The sequence below is a fragment of the Gymnoscopelus microlampas genome (genome assembly GCF_963454915.1).
Source record: "Gymnoscopelus microlampas genome assembly, chromosome: 13".
NCBI lineage: Eukaryota > Metazoa > Chordata > Actinopteri > Myctophiformes > Myctophidae > Gymnoscopelus > Gymnoscopelus microlampas.
In genome coordinates this window covers 14,377,488-14,398,460 of record NC_139950.1, presented here as the reverse complement: position 1 = coordinate 14,398,460, position 20,973 = coordinate 14,377,488, and the positions used below count along the sequence as shown (strand labels likewise).

The 20,973-nt window shown below is 47.4% G+C and overlaps 1 protein-coding gene across 2 annotated transcripts in view; it reads left to right on the top strand.

Annotated features, from left to right (window-relative positions):
• Positions 1-20,973, top strand: part of slit1a (slit homolog 1a) — a 147,455-nt gene that overhangs the window by 4,249 nt on the left and 122,233 nt on the right. For both annotated transcript variants that reach the window (XM_084076695.1, XM_084076694.1), the window contains exons 2-4: positions 14,816-14,887; positions 18,493-18,564; positions 20,538-20,609. In XM_084076695.1, the coding sequence (XP_083932821.1) occupies positions 14,816-14,887; positions 18,493-18,564; positions 20,538-20,609 (216 nt within the window). The remainder of the gene's footprint in view (positions 1-14,815; positions 14,888-18,492; positions 18,565-20,537; positions 20,610-20,973) is intronic.

Here is a 20,973-nt window from a genome sequence, read left to right as displayed (position 1 = left end):
TGGCCTTTTTTCTTTCAGCACAATGCATGATAGCTAGGGTTTAGTGACCATCGGTTGTACCCTACTTTTCATGATGTATTGTAGGATAAGACGAGTCCACTAATATAGGGTATAATAATTATCACTATATTTTCAGATACAAAATGGCGTAATCACTATAGTGCACAATAGTGAGTAGGGAGTGATTTCAGACTGAGACGTATAGAGCATACACCAGAAGCCACGGTAGTTGGTTGCTTTGTCTACTTTTGTACTTCACTGTGCTAGTGGTTTTGTATATTGTTGCTCTCGGGCAGTAACCTTTTTATCAATATTTTAACTCTTTAGGGTTTTTTTTCTTTTGTAAATTAATACCCTACGAGCTTGTAGATCAACTATGTTTTCTATTTCTGAAAATGTTTGGAATTGACATGTTAAAGTGATTATGCATGCTCTGTGGGTTTTATAAGATATTGAACCAAAGAAGAGTATTAACAAGCACGTATTGTGAATAAATAATAACTACATTGGACCCATGAAATTAGGTTATCCCCCCCCTCCCCCCATTTTCTGAACTGTAACGGTTGTGGACAAAAAAAGGTTTCCATCCGACAGCAACGATTATCCAATATGTATATCAGTGCCTTGTGTGCGTTGATTCCATGAGTGTTTGTGCTCCTGTGGTTTTGGGAGATGCGTGTAAACCACTTAAACCCCCATATGGTTGAGCGTCCCTCAGGGCTCTATACTAGTGTCTTTTCTGTTTCCTGTTGTGGGGAAAGCTTTTGCTGAAAATAGCCGATCGACAAGTCGATCTTGTCGATCTGCTATTTTCAGCGAAAGCATTCCCCACAATACGGGTGCTGGTGTTTTAAGTGGTTATAAGGCGGAAGGGGAAGGGGGGTCGGCTTTTGGGGGTAATTGGGGGGTGGGTGGGGCGGGGTGGGGCGGGGCTGCTGAGACAGACAGCAGAATCCCATTTACACCTGTCAGTGTGGGTTTGGCTCTGGTGTGACCCCTGTGCTCTGTCAGACCAGAGCCTGTAATGAGACTGTGAGACTCCACTCCACGCGTTCAAATCACACCCCTGTGCCTCCCGCCTGCTGCCACGCACCGTTGCCAGATTTTGCGAGAGAAATAAGCAACGAGGTCCATGAAAACAAGCCCAAAAGAAGCGACTATAGACCACATGAGCACTTTAAACCTTTACATACATCGTTATTTCAAAACACATCATTCATTTGGGAGTCCATGACTGGTTTAAATCATAATCTTTTTTTTAAAGCAAGCCCAAATAAGCAGATACACTTTAGAAACAAGCCCCAAAAAACACAACCAGCAACTACTAATATTTAGAAGCTACTTCACAGAAAAACAAGCCCAAAGTTGCTTATAATAAGCGGACATGGCAACTCCCTCCCCCCTTCTCTCTCACTCTCTCTCAGTTTCTCTCTCTCTCAATCTCTCCTTATCTCCCCTCCTCCCTCTCCCATGCATCTGCCGTGCCGATAACACATCCACATGATATCGCAGAGGAAACAAACATACACCACCATGTCAGATTAATACCAACAACACAGCAACATCCTGAGTGTTAATTTGACTTTTGAAAGTATACCAATTTAAACCGGCCCTTATGGGTTCATTTGGTTACCTTTCTTACACTCTGGGAGTGACAGACAGACAGACAGACCTTTATTGACAAATTAACACAGGTTTTAGTGTGAAATGTAACCCTAATTTATACTACATTTATACTTAACACTTGCAGAAAATAACAGAATTACAGGTGGAAAACTTGAAAACCAATCAATCGAATCAATTTCGGTGAGCGATGTGCTCTCAATGGCAAGACGGTATGACTCAGGCTAGATGGATAGCTTTAGCTTTATCAGATCGGGAGGGACTCTGGCTTGCGAGTATTGACCAAACCCACAGCTCAATCCTTCCCCTCCTCTCTCTCTCTCTCTCTCTCTCTCTCTCTCTCTCTCTCTCTCTGCATTATCACCTTAATGAATCTATTGATGAATCCGCCTCTGTGAGTCCGACAGCTTAAATAAACTACACCTCCTCCAACCGTGTCAATGAGGGATGATTGGAGGGGGCGGGGTTGTGTGTTTGTGTGTATGTGTGTGTGTGTGTGTGTGTGTGTGTGTGTGTGTGTGTGTGTGTGTGTGACTTTATCTATTTGCAGAAGGCCGGCCTGCAGAGAAGCACCTTTGTGCCAGAGAGTGCCTTGCACTAAGATTAGCACGCGTTCTGGAGCCTTTCCAGAGTACGCGAGGCAGAGGCTGGGCGCCATATGTGTGTGCGTGTGTGTCTGTGTGTGTGTGTGTGTGTGTGTTTCTCCGTCTGTTTTCATGCGTTGCCCACGCGTGTGCGGCTGTATATATTTAACGTTCACATGTGTTTGTTTATGAATGTGTGTGTGTGTGTGTGTGTGTGTGTGCACACGAGAGTGTGTGAGCGCAGTGAATAAGTCATGGGATCGCACATGAAAACACGGGGGGGGGGCTTGAAGAGATGTGAGCAGGGGGCTCCCTCTACTTTGATGGCCAGGTTTGTGTGTGTGTCTGTGTGTGTGTGTGAAGGGTGTAGGGTGGGGTGGTGGTGGTGGTTGGAGGGGGGGGGCGGGGGGGGGGGGGGCGCGGGCGCATAACAGTGCCAGGGAATGCCTGTGGTGTTTTTGGCACCGTCAACATAGCTCGGTATACATATACGGCTGACAGCTCCGAAGGCCACCTGATCCATTATTTACCCCCCAGTGCCGACAAGACCGAACACAACCTCCAACCCCAGCAGCAGCAGCTACAGCCCCTCCTCCCTCCCACCTGCCAAACGGCGGCGGCGGCGGCCAAGCCAGGGCCAACCAAGCAGGGCGGGAGACGCAACGCCGCGAGACGGGAGAGGAGCGAGGGTTGTTTTTTTGTTGTTGGAGGGGGGAGTGTGATGAACAGGAGGAGAGACGAGGGGAGACTGGCATACCGGCCGAGGTGTTAATCACCAGCGAAGGGATTACCACTACACCCTTTGAAACCACCAGTTATCCTTTTTAACTCAGAGAGCGTACAAATGCAACCAAATGGACCCGCGCACGGGTCCATTTGGTTGCATTTGTACGCTCTCTGAGTTGCAACCGGATAAATTAACGCTGAGGATTTTAACCGTGTGCACCCTGCATAAATAACACACGTTAGTTACCCCCGGCCCCAAAACGCAAGGGATGAATAAATCATTTGCGATTCCCTTAGTCATTATGAGGAGTACAATAGCTCTGAGGCAGGTAGGGTTTCTTAGTGGGGTTTTTTCATCCTTTTATTTGGTGTTTTAGTAATGTTACACGATCCGCTTTCTTCTCTATTCAGAGCAGAATGATTCCGGGGAATGTTGAAGCCCCAATAGAGTAATTGTTGAAATTACAGGCATGGAACCATTTCGGTTTACTGCGCAATAACGCACACAGCTGTGCTGTTACTGAGGTGGAAAACCGCTCTCTTTCTTCGTATTTAAGGGTCTCACCACATTGCCAGATATAAAGCTTGTTTGTCGATAATCTAGGCCTTAAAATGTGTTCTGTTTGTTGGTCTGATCGGTGGTTAGGGATAACTAATCACCTTACACACAATCATCTGTGTATAAATAGCAGGCCTGAATAGAGTGATGACAGTTAGTGTGTGTGTGTGTGTGTGTGTGTGTGTGTGTGTGTGTGTGTGTGTGTGTGTGTGTGTGTGTGTGTGTGTGTGTGTGTGTGTGTGTGTGTGTGTGTGTGTGTGTGTGTGTGCGTGCGTGCGTGCGTGCGTGCGTGCGTGCGTGCGTGCGTGCGTGCGTGCGTGCGTGCGTGCGTGCGTGCGTGCGTGCGTGCGCGTGCGAGCGAAACCAGTGGTGGACAGTAACTAAGTACATTTACTTCAGTACTGTACTTTTGGACATCTCTCGTTGTATCCAATGGCCTGCTCCCCTGATGAGCACAGCACCCACACTACCACTCCATTGTTTGATCTCGCACACTTAGAGCTACCATGTAACCCTACCGCTGGTGTGTGCGTGTGTTCACACGTGTGTTTGTGTGTCAAAGAGTGCTTAGACTCACGCATCCAAGTGCGGCTCCTATTACCTTACCTGTGTCATGTTTATGTATGATGTGTGTGTGCGCGCGCGGGCGTCTACGTGCATGATTACTTTGCACGCCTATCTAGGAGTGACTGCGGCTCCGCAGACCGTGAAAATTGAATTTGGTGAATCCTCCACTATCCCCTTTCATCTTTCTTCCAGAAGTCAGTCAGTCGTTCCCCCCTCACCCCGCGCCCCGGCTTGCCAGTCAGCCGGGGTGGGGTGGGGGTGTGTGGAGGGGTCTGCTGGAAACCGGGAATGGGGTGGGGGTCTTAAAAGCAGCACACCACTACACACCTTTCTGACTTTGTAGATGCACTCATAATCCACTCAATACCAATTGTGATGCTGAGAGAGATTGCTTTTGGCTCCATTCGTAGGTTCCAGAGTTAAATGAAAGGATCTTATAGTGCAGACTGGGGTCCCAGAGACAAAAATAAATAAATAAAAAAATCGTTTCGAATGGGGGTCTGTGGCCTAATAATGAAATCAAACTGGTTGAGAACCACTACACTGTCGAACCTTTTCATCAATATTCCCTGAATTGATATATATTTTCGTCGCAGTGCTGCACGTTGTTGGCGCTTAGTAGATCGGCTATTCTCGAATACCCAAAGTATAAAATATTTGATTCTATATTAAAAATTATTCTTGAAAACATTTAAAACTAGTGAAAATAGCCGATCTACAAGCTCCGATGCGATGCAGTGTGGAGCTTTAGATCTGCTTTTTTCATTAGTTTTGTGCGACACTCGTCTATGATGAAGTAGAACATTCATTTACCAAAAAAAAAGTTGAAATATGGAGATAAAAGGTTTCTGCCCGACACATGTTGATGTTGCGGGAAAGGAGACGCGTATAGAGTTACTCTTTTATACTTGTAGATCAAGCGAGACGTGACACGTCACGCGGTCTCACGCACACACATCCATCACGTCGACGAGTCGCGAGGCACCGACGCACATCTGTCGCGCACAGCAGCCCGATGTCTCGATGGAGAGGAAAAACATCGCACTAGATGTGGCGCGGCAGATGTTTTGCCGCGCAGCACCACTGTACTTACACAGTACTGTACGCTTACGGGTCGTAACGGCCCCCCGAAATGCCTTTATGCAGGAATCTAAAAAACCACAACACACAACCTCCCCCCTTCTGATGCAAAGTGCAGCTATAAAACCATGAAAGACCCTCACACACTGCTCTTCTGCTCTCACAGTCCCCGTCCCCCCCCCGACTGTGGGGTGTGTGTGTGTGTGTGTGTGTGTGTGTGTGTGTGTGTGTGTGTGTGTGTGTGTGTGTGTGTGTGTGCGTACGTGTGTACGTGTGTACTACTACAACTACTGCTAGTTTTCTCGCACCTTAACTAACGTCCATAGTATCACGTACTGTATACATCTGCTGCTATGTTCACGCACATTTTATATCTTTCCTCAGGTGTGTAAATATGTAGATAATGTGTTAGTTTTCTTTGATTGATCTCTCTTCCTCCTTGCCCCCCCCCTTCTTCCTCCCTTTATTTTTTCTATGGAAATAACAAGAACGATTTTCACTCACTTTTCTTACTTCTGTGAACCTGTTATGTGACACTGACAATAAAGCTGGACATTTGGACCTCACAAGTATATAGTAGAATTCGAGAAATGGACATTTTGAGGACCATTTTCCTGGTCCTCACAAGATGAGAATTGGTTGTTTTATGATTAGAAAAAAATACTTGTGGAGTTAAGTTAACAGTTAGGAAAAGATTCATGTTTAGGCATAATTTAGAGGTTAGGTTTAGGGGTTAGAGTTATCTACTACAAGCTCACAACGTTGCCAGTTATTTTTGAGACATTTTTGGCAATTCTCAATGCTGTCCTAAAATATTTATGTCCTCACAACTATAGTAATAAAAAAGTGTGTGTGTGTGTGTGTGTGCGTGCATGCGTGCGTGGGAGTTCTTTTCCCAGTCTGTGTGCCAGAGTAACACACATTGCAACAGATGTTTAATTGATTCACTTCGGCATGAGAGAGAGAGCAGGAGTCACATACAGTTATCTATGTTTTATCACCGGCCTGTCTATGTGCTACTTTTCCTCCCACGTTACAATGTCCCTTGCGGCCTTCGTTTATTCTGTCCCTGTGATGTCTCTTTCTCACTGTGCACGAGAATGCTACGCACACAAAAGTCCTTATGGTGGTTGCCGGCCAACGGCAGAATATTATGTTTCTTTCTCACACCGACAGCTTCTGCTAGCATGCACCGCCGTGTGTTGTCTTAACTCTGAGATTGTAAGGGGGGACCCGTAAGGTTACGCCCCCCCCCCCCACCCCAATCTCTGTTGTGCTTCTTAATCCAGGTGGGATAGTTTTGTCGAGGTTACAGTTGTGTGAAGGCCAGATAAAGAGAGTAGATGTTTGGGTTACGTCCAATCCATGCCTCTTATCTAGAAGCCTAGAGACGTGTGTGTGTGTGTGTGTGTGTGTGTGTGTGTGTGTGTGTGTGTGTGTGTGTGTGTGTGTGTGTGTGTGTGTGTGTGTGTGTGTGTGTGTGTGTGTGTGTGTGTGTGTGTGTGTGTGTGTGTGTGTGTGTGTGTGTGTGTGTGTGTGTGTGTACGCGCGCGCGTGTGGGGTCTCAGTTGTGTATTTGCCTGTCCTATCGGTGAGGATGCTTTTGGGTCCTGAGAGAGTAGATTGAGATCTGTAAATAAACCCGGAGGCCAGAAGCTAGAAAACAGCCTTCATGTTTCAGACACACGCACAGACTCACACGTGCACACAAACACACACACACACACACACACACACACTCGTGGAGTTTGTAGACTATTATCGGCGAAGACATTTGGCGTAGAGGAGAGAAAGGAAAAAAGCCTACTATAGACCCCTGGGGGACCTCGGTCAACTTAACTATATAGGGTTCAAGTGGTTAAAGGGCCTCAGCAGTAGCCTATATACATCTAAAAGCCGCGTTTCGATATAGGGGAAATGTTTAGTTCAAGTTAAGCAGAAATCTGACCTCCCCGAGTGAGGAGAGAAGTGTTCCAGTTAGGTTTGCGTGTGTGTTATTTTGGTCACGGTGGTCTGGTTTCTCTCTCTCTCTGGGTAGTGGAGCTGTAGTAAACTGACGGTCCTGGCTGGTTCTATAGCAGCATGTTGTTGAGCCAGCCAGCCACTATGTAGGTCAGTCTCTCCTCACTGCCTCCTCCACTAGCTCCACGCCAGGCCTCCTGTCCCCACGGAGGCTGTCCAGACAGGCTGGCCTTCTTCAGCATCTCCCCAGCTTCTTGGTCCACGGTACTAATACATCACCACACTGGCACCGTAAAGGGGCAGCATGCAAGTGCGGGTGGTTCTGAAACTTTGTCTAATTTCAAGGACCCCCATAACTCTGAGTGCGTACAAATGGAGCCAATCGGACCCAAAAGGGTCTATTTTGGCTCCATTTGTACACTCTCAGAGTTACAGACCTGTGAGGGTCCATTTGGAACCCCTCAAGGAGCCATGATCAGATGGTGTGACACACTGTCAGTCTATCTATACTCTCTCTTTGACTCTAGAGACTGACTCCTACCAAATGTCTCTCACTTTCACTTCATTCCCTCTGTCACTCTGTAATCTTCTTTGCGTGTGTTTCGGTCCCTCTTTCTCAATGTTACTCAATCCTTTCTCCCTGTGTCTCTCATATCTTTCTCCGTCTCGCTCCCTGTGTGTCTCACAGCTGTCACGTCCATATGCTGTGGAGGCTTCAGCCAGAGAGGGATGCTCAACAACCTGTTAGGTTCATTCATTAGGGTAAATCAGCCGTCAGGGGGCTGTCAGCGGATGGTCGTCCCAGAGGGAAAGACCTCCTTCACATCCGTTGTCGGGGGCATCCGTATTGTCATGGGTTGCGCGTCCGTCCGTCACCACAGGCCTGCGGTCATCAGCTTGTCCCCACAGTGAGGAGGGTGGACGGCACAGTGCCAACGATCCTCAGCTGCCTCCCTCCCTCGTCCCTTCCTGCTAGGCCAGTGGTCCTCAACCAGTGGTCCGGGGACCACCAGTGGTCCCTGAGGGGGTTCCAGGTGGTCCCCCAGCTAAATGATGGAGAGTTGGTAACTAAATGGATCTTTAACTCTTGAGAGGGTAAAATTAAACCAAATGGACCATCACAGGTCCATTTGGTTTCATTTAACGTTCTCAAGAGTTACATTATTGTTCCAAAATCGTTCCCAACGATAACAAAATATTCAAAGTTTTGGGTCTGAGAGTCTAAATCTCATCAAATGGTGGTCCGTGGCTCAAATGCCGAATGCCGAATGGACCTTGATGTGAAAAGGGTTGAAAACCACTGCCTTGCGTGGTTTGCCTCTGCCGTCGGTGTGTGAATGGGTGAATGCAACGCACGTTGTAAAGCACTTTGGAGAAAAAAGCGTTGTATAAACGCACCCTTTTATTTGTAACAGGCCCACTTGTGTGTGCATGTGCATTCCTTCGTGTACATATTTATATGCACACTCGGTTGTAGCGAGCAACATGTGTGGATATTTGGGGATGTATGTGTGCGCAAGCATTAGCGAGCAAGCGGGTGTTTGCTTTTCCTCCCTAAAGCCCGTGGTTTCCATTTCAACGTAATACCGCTCAATTCAAACCAGGTTCCCCTTCGCCAAGCGCCAGAGGACCCTAACAGCTGGCAGAAATAAACATAATGAGTTTTTCAGCGTTCGTGGCGGCGCTCCGAGCCCCCCTTTGAGTTATGCGGAGCGCTACAAACTCACGTCCGCCCCGGGGGGGGGAGAAGAAGGGTATACAGCCAGGAAGCGCTGCTCCCACCGGCAGAAGTCGGGGGCCGGGTGGGTTGGGTATAGGGGTTGGGTGGGGGGTGGGGTGGGGTGGGGGGTGGTGGATGAAGAAGGATTAGACAGTGATGTCATAAATCCACCCGCGCTTCAGGAAGTGTGTCAGCACGGGGAATCCTCGCCATGCTTCCAGAAAGGACGGAATGGATTTGACTCGGAACGGTCGGAGGTGGAAATCCTTCACCGAATGGGGGGAATGATACCTTAATAATTTTCAGCCTTTTTTTAAGTACCTCTGCAGTATGGCAACGGTGAGGCCTGCACACACACAATTCTGACCACTCTTGAGACTAATGGACCCATTTGGGTCCTTTTGTACATTTCTCAGAGTTGGATTTTACAGTGCACTCACTGCTAGAAAACATCTGTCCGTGGAGGGGGTGAACGTGATGTTGCAGCGGTGCCAAACGCTATTACTTAAGCCTCCTTCGCCTAAAAAGGCAGTAAAATAGCGCGGGCTAATAACGGTCGTTAATACACAACAGTTTTAGAATTAGATTATTCTCTCTGACACCTGGATAGTGTGCTTCAGTTTGGCATACAGTACCTTTGCGTTTATTTAGACAGTGAAACACAAACTATGGAAGCCCTGTGGAGCTGGTATGACATGGCGACTAGCACCGCCGACTCCAGAGCAGAGGACTATAGGGTTCTACCTATATCTCCGCCTCAGTCCATATACCTCCCACCTCCCTCCTCTGTAATTCAATATGACTGATGAGGGTTCAGCTAGCTTCATCCAACCGTGCAGCTCATAGGACTGCACTGCCCATCTCGCGTGAATGCCTTTGCATAGGTCGCGCGTGTGCGTGCGTGCGTGCGTGCGTGCGTGCGTGCGTGTGTGTGTGTGTGTGTGTGTGTGTGTGTGTTTGTGTGTGCGAGTGTGCCTACATGTGTGTGTATGAGCACAAATCGGTGTGGATACAGCATGTGTCCATGTGCCAGGTTGAGCATGATTGCAATGCTTTGTATATTTCCATATTTAGGCAAGGAGGAGCACGAGTTATTGTCCTGTGTCTCGTAAATTGTGAGTTCTGAAGTGTAGGTGTGTGTGCTCGCGCGCATGTGTGTACGTGCACGCGAGAGAGAGTTCCTGAGAAAAACAGTGTGTGTAACTTCTTTCCCGTCTGAATGTGATGTGAATCCCAGCTGCCGTCAGTTGACCAGAACAGAGGAGGCCCCTCGCTGACAGGGGAGTAGATTTGACTTGTTACCCCAAGAGACACTGGCTCCCCCACGGCCCCACAGACCTTCTCCCAGGTATAGGGTCAGACCCATCACTGCAGTGGTCTGTGTGCCTCCCACTGTTGTATGTATAGGCTACAAGGCGTCCCTCATCTCCTTCTCTGATAGAAAGCTTAGCCTACCTCAGGCCCCACGAGAGTAAAACCTTCAGCCTAGAAGAATTGCCACCATCTTACTGATGGTATTTTCCGTACCTTTCCACATCTTCCGATGATGAATGATTCAATATTAAGCCAATTTTCCATTGCAACTTTACTCGACTACAAGCTTTGTTTTCTACTTCAGGTAGTACCCTCAGCTGGTAGATGTTTGTCTTAGCGATGTAATAGATGAGCGATTATTCTGTCGATTACTTTTTTGGTGAATCGAATAATCGAGAAGCTTTTCTTTTTTTTTATATCGTTGCTGTTGGGCGGAAACCTGTTCAAACTTTTGGTGTTTTTTCGAAATAATCATATTTGAACTGGGGACCCCCCACCCTGACAAGCACTTGGAATTGTGTGAGTTGAGGTATTATATTTTTACCATAAAAAGGTCTTGTCACTTTAGAAATGTGCAGATACCGTGTATACACTCATACTGTATGTTTTTTTTTTTATGTTGAGTGAGAAAACAATGTTGCACATGAAGCAAATCATCATCAAATTAAAAGTGATATCACTGATATAGGAATAAATACAAATTACATTAGTAATAGTTAAAGTGCAGCTTCAAGTTAGTAAAATAATAATGTAAATCTTACAGAAAGTGTATAAAATAGTGGTGCAACATCAACTGAAGCAATCAAAATATGACTAAATGAAATATCATCATGTGATAAATCACGAGGTATCGGAATGGCATAGACTGCCATTCCTAAGCCGATTCCAATACCAGCATTTTAGGCAGTATCGACAGCCCAAATGAAAGGTAGAGTGGAGTCAAGTGGAGCCGGTCCCAACCATGCGGTGGGAAAGTGCCATGATGAGAGAGAACACTGAGTTTGTTGATGAGCCAAGAAAAATACAGAAAGAACAGATACAATGTTTTGTCTTTCATCATAAAACATGTTTATGTGGTTAAGTCCTGGTTCACGGTCGAAGTGCGTCATTTCAAGCCAAAATTCCCCCAAACTCTCTCTCTCTTTCTCTCTCTCTTTCTCTCTCTTTCTCTCTCTCTTTCTCTCTCTCTGTCTCACTCTCTCACACTCTCACTCTCTTTCTCTCTCTCTCTCTCTCTCTCTCTCTCTCTCTCTCTCTCTCTCTCTCTCTGTCTCTCACCTCTCTCTTTCTTTCAAGTGTCTCTCCATCACTCTTTCTTTATGTCCCATAATTCCTTGGGGCAACATCGGTTACGGCCACCCTGAAGACAACGCATTGGGAATCCAAAAGTGTGTGTGTGTGTGTGTGTGTGTGTGTGTGTGTGTGTGTGCACGTGTGTTTGTGCGCGTACGTGTGTGTGTTCGTAAGCACCTGTAATGAACAGAACATGTGTGTCCTGGACCTTGGGCTAATGAAGCTCACTCCATTATTTATTTCCCGTGGCCAGTTGTTCAGTCTGTCCATGCACCTGTGTACACACACACACACACACACACACACACACACACACACACACACACACACACACACACACACACACACACACACACACACACACACACACACACACACACACACACACACACCCCGCCATCTGTCTATAATGACCACTCTTGTGTACTGCATAGCACTACAGTCCCTGGAGTGGTCATTAAGCAAAAGAAGGAGAGAGTGACTGACTCATAGAGAGAGAGTGAGAGAGAGAGATGGAGATACGCCGCAAGCATAGGTCTCTCTGTCATCTTTGACTTTTTGGTTTTAATTTCTGAAGATTTCGTGTGCGTGTGCAAGTGCGGACGTGTGTGCGTCGTAGATGAGGCAAATCATGTTGTTCATGATATCATACTTGATTCCACTCTTTGCCAGCCTGACTCTGTATGGTTAACATTCTGTGTCATATCATGTCTTGGGTTGCAATTTGCTTTATTTTGCACTTCCGCAAAATGTTCTCTCTTGGCCGAGTCCGCACCACATTGTGCCGAGTAACGAGCTCTGCTTCCCTTGCCGGAAAATGCATCGGCCACGGCTAAAACTCTGAGCTTCCGGCTCTCCGGAAATCTAGAGCGGAAGGAATGTTTACAAATGGTTGGGACGTACTGCGGGCTGCGGCAGCTGCAAAAAGTACCTCCTAATCAAATGTGATGTGATCGTATGTGCTGTTATTCAAAACATGTTCTGAATGAACAAAATACTGGGAGACACGCGTGTCTAGTATACCGAGTTCAATGACTTCGAAAAGGAAATTTATCATGGTTTTTCGAAGGCCTACTACGCACTTGTTTGTTTAACCACTTGAAGCCCAGCGTCCATATTCTGAGCGGTGAAGAGATTTGGTGTAGACGGGAAAAGTGGTCAAAGTATAGTTGTAACAGGGTTTAAGTGTTTAAGCCACAACAGCAGCAGTGTGGTACTGGTACTGTACATTTCTCAATGCTAAAGCTATTGGTGAGGTTGTGCATGATTATTGGTTCCTGTTGAAAAAAATGCAAACTTATAGTTGGCACACTGTACACACACACTGAGGTTGAGCACTGCTGCCGCACAAAGAACCTGTTCAGCCCCTGTATCGCTCTTTAGAGGTTTTCCACTGGTTCCTCGCCTAGTTTAAGCACCTTTAAGGATTCAATATAGCACCATTTTATAAAGGTGCTAGGAGGCAGGAGGTGTACACTGTTAGCTCACTTCATTCTACGTGCTTAGCTGTCACAGCTCGTTGTACAGCTGTCAGCGTTCAAATTCCCTCCACCTCCCCGGCCTCCTCCCTGTGGCATTTTTCATATGTTAATAGTTGATTCTGTGGATTGCACTGTGATTCTATGGATTGTACTATGATATGTGGTATCTTAAACTAAGCTCATGCAATTGAAAGGTTCAATGTAATGTTCATGTAATAACTGTATCTTATACTCTGCTCCGGGGGGGGGGGGGGGGTTGTGATCTCAGATTCTGCATCATGCTTGCGCAGGTAATCTGTAGTATCACAGGAGCAGAGTCACACCGCCAAACTGAATGCAATATCATTGCAATAAATGGTAAATGGTTCATCCTGCAGCTGAAGTGTCTAGCTGAACTGCAGATAGTTGATTTAACTCAGAGAGGTGATACATTCACAGATTTCACTGTATCATCACTATCATCAGTCAAAAAGAATGCGCGACGAAAAGGTTCATTTTCAGCCTCGGGGTGGCTTGCTATTATAGCCAGTTTAGAAAACCAAAAGGCCAGTTCTAACCTTTTCCTCTTTATCTATTGTTCCCTGTCTTTTCCTCCCAGCCTCCAGTGAAAGCCTCCAGCTCTCAGCGGGGAAGCTGCAAACCGACCCGTTATATCCACACAGCACTTAGCTTTGTGGCCTCGTGGCCCAGCCCAAATCCCCACCAACCAACCGGCTCCTGGTTAATCCCCCCCTGCCAATGGTGGACTGAGGTAGCAGACAGACAGAGAGAGAGAGCAAGGGAGAGGAGAGGAGGAGGGGTGGGTGCGTGAGAGGGATGAGGGCTGGGATAGAAAGACAAGCAGGCAGCTGAGATGTGGATCCCATTTTAATGGGGGGCCTCGCTCTCTGTTGGGGTCCCCGACAGTGTTGCCAGATTCTGCGAGAGAAATAAGCAACCAGGTTTATGAAAACAAGCCCAAAAAAAAGGCCGACTATAGGGCCACATCAGCAACCTATATCCATTGGATATTTGAAAATAGACGACCTACAAGCTCACAATGCGTTGCGATGCGACACATTGTGAGCTTGTAGATCTTGGGGGAGAAAAAGTTTTCAAATTTTTCGAAGTTTTTGAATATTTTATAACACAAATCTGGAATGGAGGTCCCTGGCACAAAATATTTTTAGATGAGGGAGATCCGTGGATAAATAGGCCTACATTTTTATTTGGGGGGTTTCTTTGACATGAAAATGTTTGAGAACCACTGGTTTAAACAACATTTAGGAAGAAAGCCCCAATAAGCAACTACACTTTAGAAACAAGCCCAATATTTACAAGCAACTTTACAGAAAAACAAGCCCAGAGTCGCTTATAATAAGCAGACATGGCAACACTGGACCCCGGTAGAATTGGAGCTGTGGGTAAACTTCCCTTTTGAGTCACGGTTTTGTATCCTCCATCCAGCGGGGCCATGTGTAGATGTCAAACATGCTAATGTAACAGCATTTCATAGACACATCAGTGCTGAAAGAAGGCCAGAGATTCTTCTTTAACACGCATTACGGCTTATGGCCTGCAGCCTGGGGCATTTTGTGTGTGTGTGTGTGTGTGTGTGTGTGTGTGTGTGTGTGTGTGTGTGTGTGTGTGTGTGTGTGTGTGTGTGTGTGTGTGTGTGTGTGTGTGTGTGCGTGCGTGCGTGCGTGCGTGCGTGCGTGCGTGCGTGCGTGCGCGCCCGCGCGCGCGCTCTTACACTTGAACACGTCTCGTAATGTGGTTGTAATGTGGCAACATAAAATCGTGACTCGGGTATCAATGCAAGAAGTCGTCTCTGTGTCACTGATTTCTCAGTTAGTCACCGGGCTTAGCAGGCCCAGAGGGAGAATCAAGATTAATTATTAATTTCTGTGTGTGTCTGTGTTTGCAGGGAGCTGAATGGGAACAATCTCACACGGATCACCAAGAGCGACTTCGCTGGCCTCAAGTACCTCCGTGTTCTGTAAGTATTATCGCGTTTGTGTTTTATGAGCTTTCTTTCGTGTGTCCGCATAATGCTCGTGTGTGTATTTTTGTGACTGTGACTGTGTCCGTCTGTATTTGTCGGTGTGTGCGCGTGCAGTGCACACGTGTGTCTGCGTGCGTGCACACGGCGTGTCTGTTTATGTAAATACTCTCATGCACCCGGCGTGTTTCTGCGGAACCTGCTGGAAATGCTCAAATTAGCATGCACACAGTGAAGTGGCCATGTCATTTTTAAAGAGCACCCCTTCAGAGTACATTAGAGCTGCTGAGAGACTGCAGTTATACTGACATAATGGACTCCCGCACAATTCTGTCTACTGTAGTAGCTCTTATAATCGTCTCTCTCTCTCTCTCACACACACACACACACACACACACACACACACACACACACACACACACACACAGTGGCCATGGACGTAAGCCACGCTTCTAAATAGGCCCTCAACAACAGTTAACACACACAGCCGAAGTACTTACTCTGCGGGTGAAATTAAACAGCACTTGTGACTTCGGATGACAGTGTTAAAAGTGTCTGTAAAAGTGTATATGCGTGTGTGTGTGTGTGTGTGTGTGTGTGTGTCTGTGTGTGCCTGTGCGTGGGAGTGCACACTCACGAATAGTGCCGTAGGTTTTTAACCACTTTAACCCTATACGTAGTCAACCGGAGCCCCCCAGGGCTGTATAGTAGGCCACCTCCTGTTTTCGCTCTACACTAAATATCTTTGGCGAAAGTAGCAAATCTACAAGCTCACGTCACAACGCGTTGTTGTAGTGAGCTTGTAGACTTGCTATTGTGCACCAAACTTTGCCCCCAGAGCAGGGACGCTAGGGTTCAAGTGGTTTTAAAAGCACAGGGGGAGGAAGCAGCACACACACACACACACACATACACACACACTCACGGACGTGTTTTGGATGTAACGCGAGCCCAACAAAATTCCTGCTGCCCAGCAAAGCCCAGACTCTTTTAGAGTTTTATCATTAGACGCAGGCCAAACCCCCCCCCCCCCCCACGCCTGCCCATTGCTCCCCCCCACCCCCCCTGTCTTGTCCTGTCCTCCCCTTGTTTCCTCAATTCAACCTTCTTTTTCTACCAGGGACGCCTCCCTCCCTCCCTCCCGTCCACCCACCCGCCCCCACTCACCAGAAGCAAAGACTTAAAAAAATTATAAATAAAGATATATATATATATATATTCAAAAATGTGCAACATTTTAAAATTTTTTCTAAACAAATATCAGATCTAAAAAAAAATGTTAAAATGATTGTGTGACCCTTTATTAACCACTTTTGCTGGGGACCCGCCGGAACCCCTCCAAGAACCCCTCCTCTATACCTCCACATGGCTCCGTCTGTCGGTGCACCTCCTCCTTCTCCTCCTGGAGGTTACATGCCTCCACGTTGCCAGCTTGTCACCGCCAAGTAGGGAGGAAACTGCTCCTTGCAGCGTTGCTAAACACAGAACCCCTCCTCCCATCCCCCGGACTGTAAAAACCCACTGACTCCCCTCCCCTGCACCGCTCTCCAGCCAACACACACACACACACACACACACACACACACACACACACACACACACACACACACACACACACACACTGTGTCTGCCAGTGTGTATATTGGGGAAGGGCACGACCCTTGTAGGTCAACAACAGCATTGAAGAAGACTAACAGTGGGGTTGACTTTCGACCCCGTTGACCCACGGGTGACCCTTAGGCAAGACATGACAGGATTCACAGGAAGAGAGGTGTGTCCTTACAGTCAACCAGCAACCTGTCAGTCTAAAAAGGAAAGCCAGCTGATTTATATCATCACCATTCTGTCTGTCTGTCTCTCTGTCTGTCTGTCTGTCGATCTGACTCGTCTGGTTAGCTGTCTGTTTGTCTGGCTGGCTATCTGGCTTGTTGTCTGTCTGTCTGTCTGTCTGTCTGTCTGTCTGTCTGGTCTATTCTGCCTTATGTGTGAGATTCGCAAATCAGTTGAAAGGTCAGAAAAAGATACATGACGTAAAACAATGAAGCGTAGCTAGGCCATTGACCACATCATGCACATGAACATGCTGCCCACTTGACTTGGTTTCACATGCAACACACGCCGACAGACAAGAGTGAAAAGAGGACACGCCAACTGTTGAAAACTTAAAAGTTAAGAGAGAGAAGGAAATAAGACCTACCGGAGAGATTAAAAGCCACAGGAAAAGTTCTCTCCACTCAGAGGCAGCGCTCTTATATTTCACCCCCATCTAAATTCATGAGACGGATTTGAATTGCAGTTTTCTCTCTATATTTATGGAGTGCGAACAATGATTAGCATTTATATTCGACGACGAGGGGGAAGAGAAGTTGAACAGACTGCTGAGTCGCAGCGTGGCGCGGGCACCTCGCTCCGCAGCAGACCGGAGGGGTCGCCTGCCTGCCTTCAACACAGAACAGTTGTATACGTAATGAAGGAAGGCTCTTGTTGCTTCAAAAAGCCTTGGAAAGGATCTCTCTCCCTCTCGACCTCGTCGTGTTGTTGTAACACTTTCAAAAAACCAATCCAAGGCTTTTCGGTGCGTTAGCTTTGGCAGCGCAGGTAAGGAAAAGAAGTGTGTGCGTGTTGTGTATGTGTGTGTCTGCGTGTGCACAAGTGCTTGCACGCACTCATTCTCCCTTGCACAAACACGCACTCATACACATACTTGTTTGTGCGCGACGATTCTGTTGTTTTCGGCTGCACGCGAGTTTGAAGCTCGCAGCGTTGATTCAATCCAGGCGTACTGTGCAAAACACACACGCACACACGCACACGCACACACACACACACACACACACACACACACACACACACACACACACACACACACACACACACACACACACACACACACACACAACCTTATTTCCCTTGATTGTGCCAGTTCTAAAGCATTGGAGCTGCTGGCCTCCCTCTTCCCTCACAGACTCGCAGACTCTCTGACCTGTTGCCCACCCTTGGACTTCCCCCTCCGCCTGCCTTCTTCTAAACCTAGCGGACCACACTAGAACCCAGGCCCGTCTCTCTCTCTCTCTCTCTCTCTCTCCCTCCCCCAGCCACCTTAGGAAACTCTTTTCCTGGCTGCCATCCCTGCTTCCCATTCGCCAAGATTCCACACCGTGCCCCCAGACCACCGCACCACTGCCGTGTGTGTGTGTGTGTGTGTGTGTGTGTGTGTGTGTGTGTGTGTGTGTGTGTGTGCGCGCGTGTGCGTGTGAGGTGTTGAATCTCCTGCAGCCACCTTGAGTACACATGCTACAAGGACTCTCGCCACACCAACAGCCCCCAGCCTCAACACTTGTGTTAAAAACACACAGCAAACCTTCCAGAAGACATAACGAATCAAAGAATGTCCATCATCACACATAGTGTCTGAATGTCTCTCTCTCTCTCTCTCTCTCTCTCTCGTTTTCCCTTTTTTGTTTCTCTCTGTCTCTCTTTCTCCATTTCTCTCTCTCACTGTCTCTCTTTTTCTTTGTCTCATTCTCTCATTCTCTCTCTCTCTCTCTCTCTCTCTCTCTCTCTCTCTCTCTCTCTCTCTCTCTCTCTCTCTCTCTCTGCAGACAGTTGATGGAGAACCAGATTGGGGTGGTTGAGCGTGGAGCCTTTGATGACATGAAGGAACTGGAGAGGCTGTGAGTATAGTAGAACCTCGCCGGGTTTTTAAGCCTGATTTACACTTGGTTGCACGCTTCATGTGACGCGTTGTGAGCTTGCAGATCTGCTATTGACATGAACACGACACCGGCACGCAACTAAGTATAATTGAGGCTTTTAGAAGAGCTCCGCAGACCAAAACAAAAAACAAAAAAAACATTTTCACTGTATTGGGTTCATTCCATTTAATTTTGGCCAAAATTCACACACCCTCCACCCAATAACGCTGAATACCCCCTCAAAGAACTGAACAGAACAACCAGTACCGATTAGAAACGCCAGCAGAGATTTATGTTTTTTTTGCACAGTGTGATGAGACTAACAGATGAGACGAGTCGACTGTTGAGTGCATGCCGCCACTGGACAGGGGCTTGAGCTCACTTTTGCTGCCATTCCCTCGTGGTTGGTCGGTGCTGAGAGGGGTATGGCGCGGGCCGGGGTTTGTTACGTTAACTGTCCACCAGGAGTGCCCACAGTGGGAAATGTGGGTTCACAGTTACACATGCAGTAAAAATCCTCAGTTTTAGTCAATCCATTTCCAACTCTGACAGGGTACAAATGTAACCAGACGGACCCTTATTACGTGTCCGTTTGGTTACTTTTGTACCCTCTCAGAGTCAAATTTAACATCTGGTCTGCACCAGGGCTGCACCAGGGCCGGCTTGTAAACAGCCCGGAAAAAACACACAAGACAAACAACACTCCACCGCACCTCGGCCCCCGTTCATTAGCAAATCAATAGTGCCGCGCCCACATTGGGAAAACGTGCGCGGCAGATGACTTTCCGCGGGTGTTTGTGTCGGCTAGTGTACCAAGCGTCTGCTTGCTGATCTGGAACAGTTGCGGTTCTAACGTTTACATTCGCTAAACTCTGAGGTGCTTGCATGGCTGCCTTTTCACACCAGCCCCCCCCCCCCCCCCGCATAATATCCCGCTGATGCAAAACATTGGCTAGACGTGCACATGTGCCAGACCGATGTGGAAACCAAGCGGACCCATGTTCTCTGATGTAACCAAAAAAAAAAAAAAAGAAAGGGAAAAAAGCCACTAAAACCCAACCGCACCGGCAGGTACTACAGTTCAGCGCGAACACACCAGTTAGAGGCCATTAATGCCCATTACGGCTCTAAATCTCTATCCCCGGCTGGCTAAGCTCGCCCCTCTCTGTGTATACAGTGCGTGGGCACAGCGCCCAACATCTGTCTGAATGTGTCTGAAGGCATGGCAGCGGCATGCCTTCCCAGATCATCCTCCTCTCTGGCCCCCGTTCTGCCCCGGCCACAGCCATTCACTCCCATGTGCCATCAATGGGCCATTCAGAGAGGGGAGAGGGAGCTGTGGTTTCCAACAGATTAGCAACAGTCTGTTCCTCGTTGGCTTCATTGTCGTATTTGCATAAAGCTCCGCCGGTCTTGGACATTAGTTGTTTGACATCGGCAGGAGATCTGGTGCCAAGGCCCGAGCCCAGGCGAAGTCGCCTCAGGCCTTGAACAGGCTCATCCTGTAATGGGTGTTTAGAAGCATGTTGTTTCGATTGCTCACTGCAGATACGATCACTGCTCACCCCCGGGATAACCGATGGATCTTGTTCGGTTGTTTTAAATGGTGAGCATGGGAAAGATCAACATGGGCACCGAATTCCACTGGGCGCTGCACTATAATTTAACTGCACGCCGATAATTTACTGCACTGTCTCCCTGACTAGCAGTTTAATTCCCCTGAACTTTCAGTTGGATATTTATGTGACACTGAGCACAGCGCTGAAATATAATAGCCCCTGGCTAAGCTGATTCTACAGCAGCTAGCAGAAATGAACACAAACACGCTCACACAAAACACTGACGCATACACACACGCTCAAGCACAAGCTGGTGTGATTGTGCATGCCGTGTACACGCACACTCACAGTATCACTCACTGGTTGTATGTTGTATGTTTTCCCTGCTTCCAGGCGTCTGAACCGAAATCAGATTCTGCAACTTCCAGAGTTACTGTTTCAGAAGAACCCTGCCCTGTCCCGACTGTAAGTACTACACTTATTATCTTTTTGGCCGGAGTTGGCCTGCATACCCACTCTCTGTCTGTCAGCACACACACACAAACGATCTGTTTATTAGGGCCTAAATCTCCCTGTACCTCACTTTCCTGTTTACTCCCTCCTCCTTCTTCTTATTTTACTTGGATGTATCTCTTACCCCCCATCTGATAATCTTTAATTACACAAATCCACAGAGGATCTTTCCACCTTTTTCCTCCAAGCAAAGTTTTTAAATCTGTGTTGAAATTGTTCATGCGCTTCAGTTTGTTTGTTTCGGTTTAAATTTCAAATTAAAGAACAATTAGAATCTAATTAAATAGAACACTCTGGGATCTCACCGGGTTCTCAT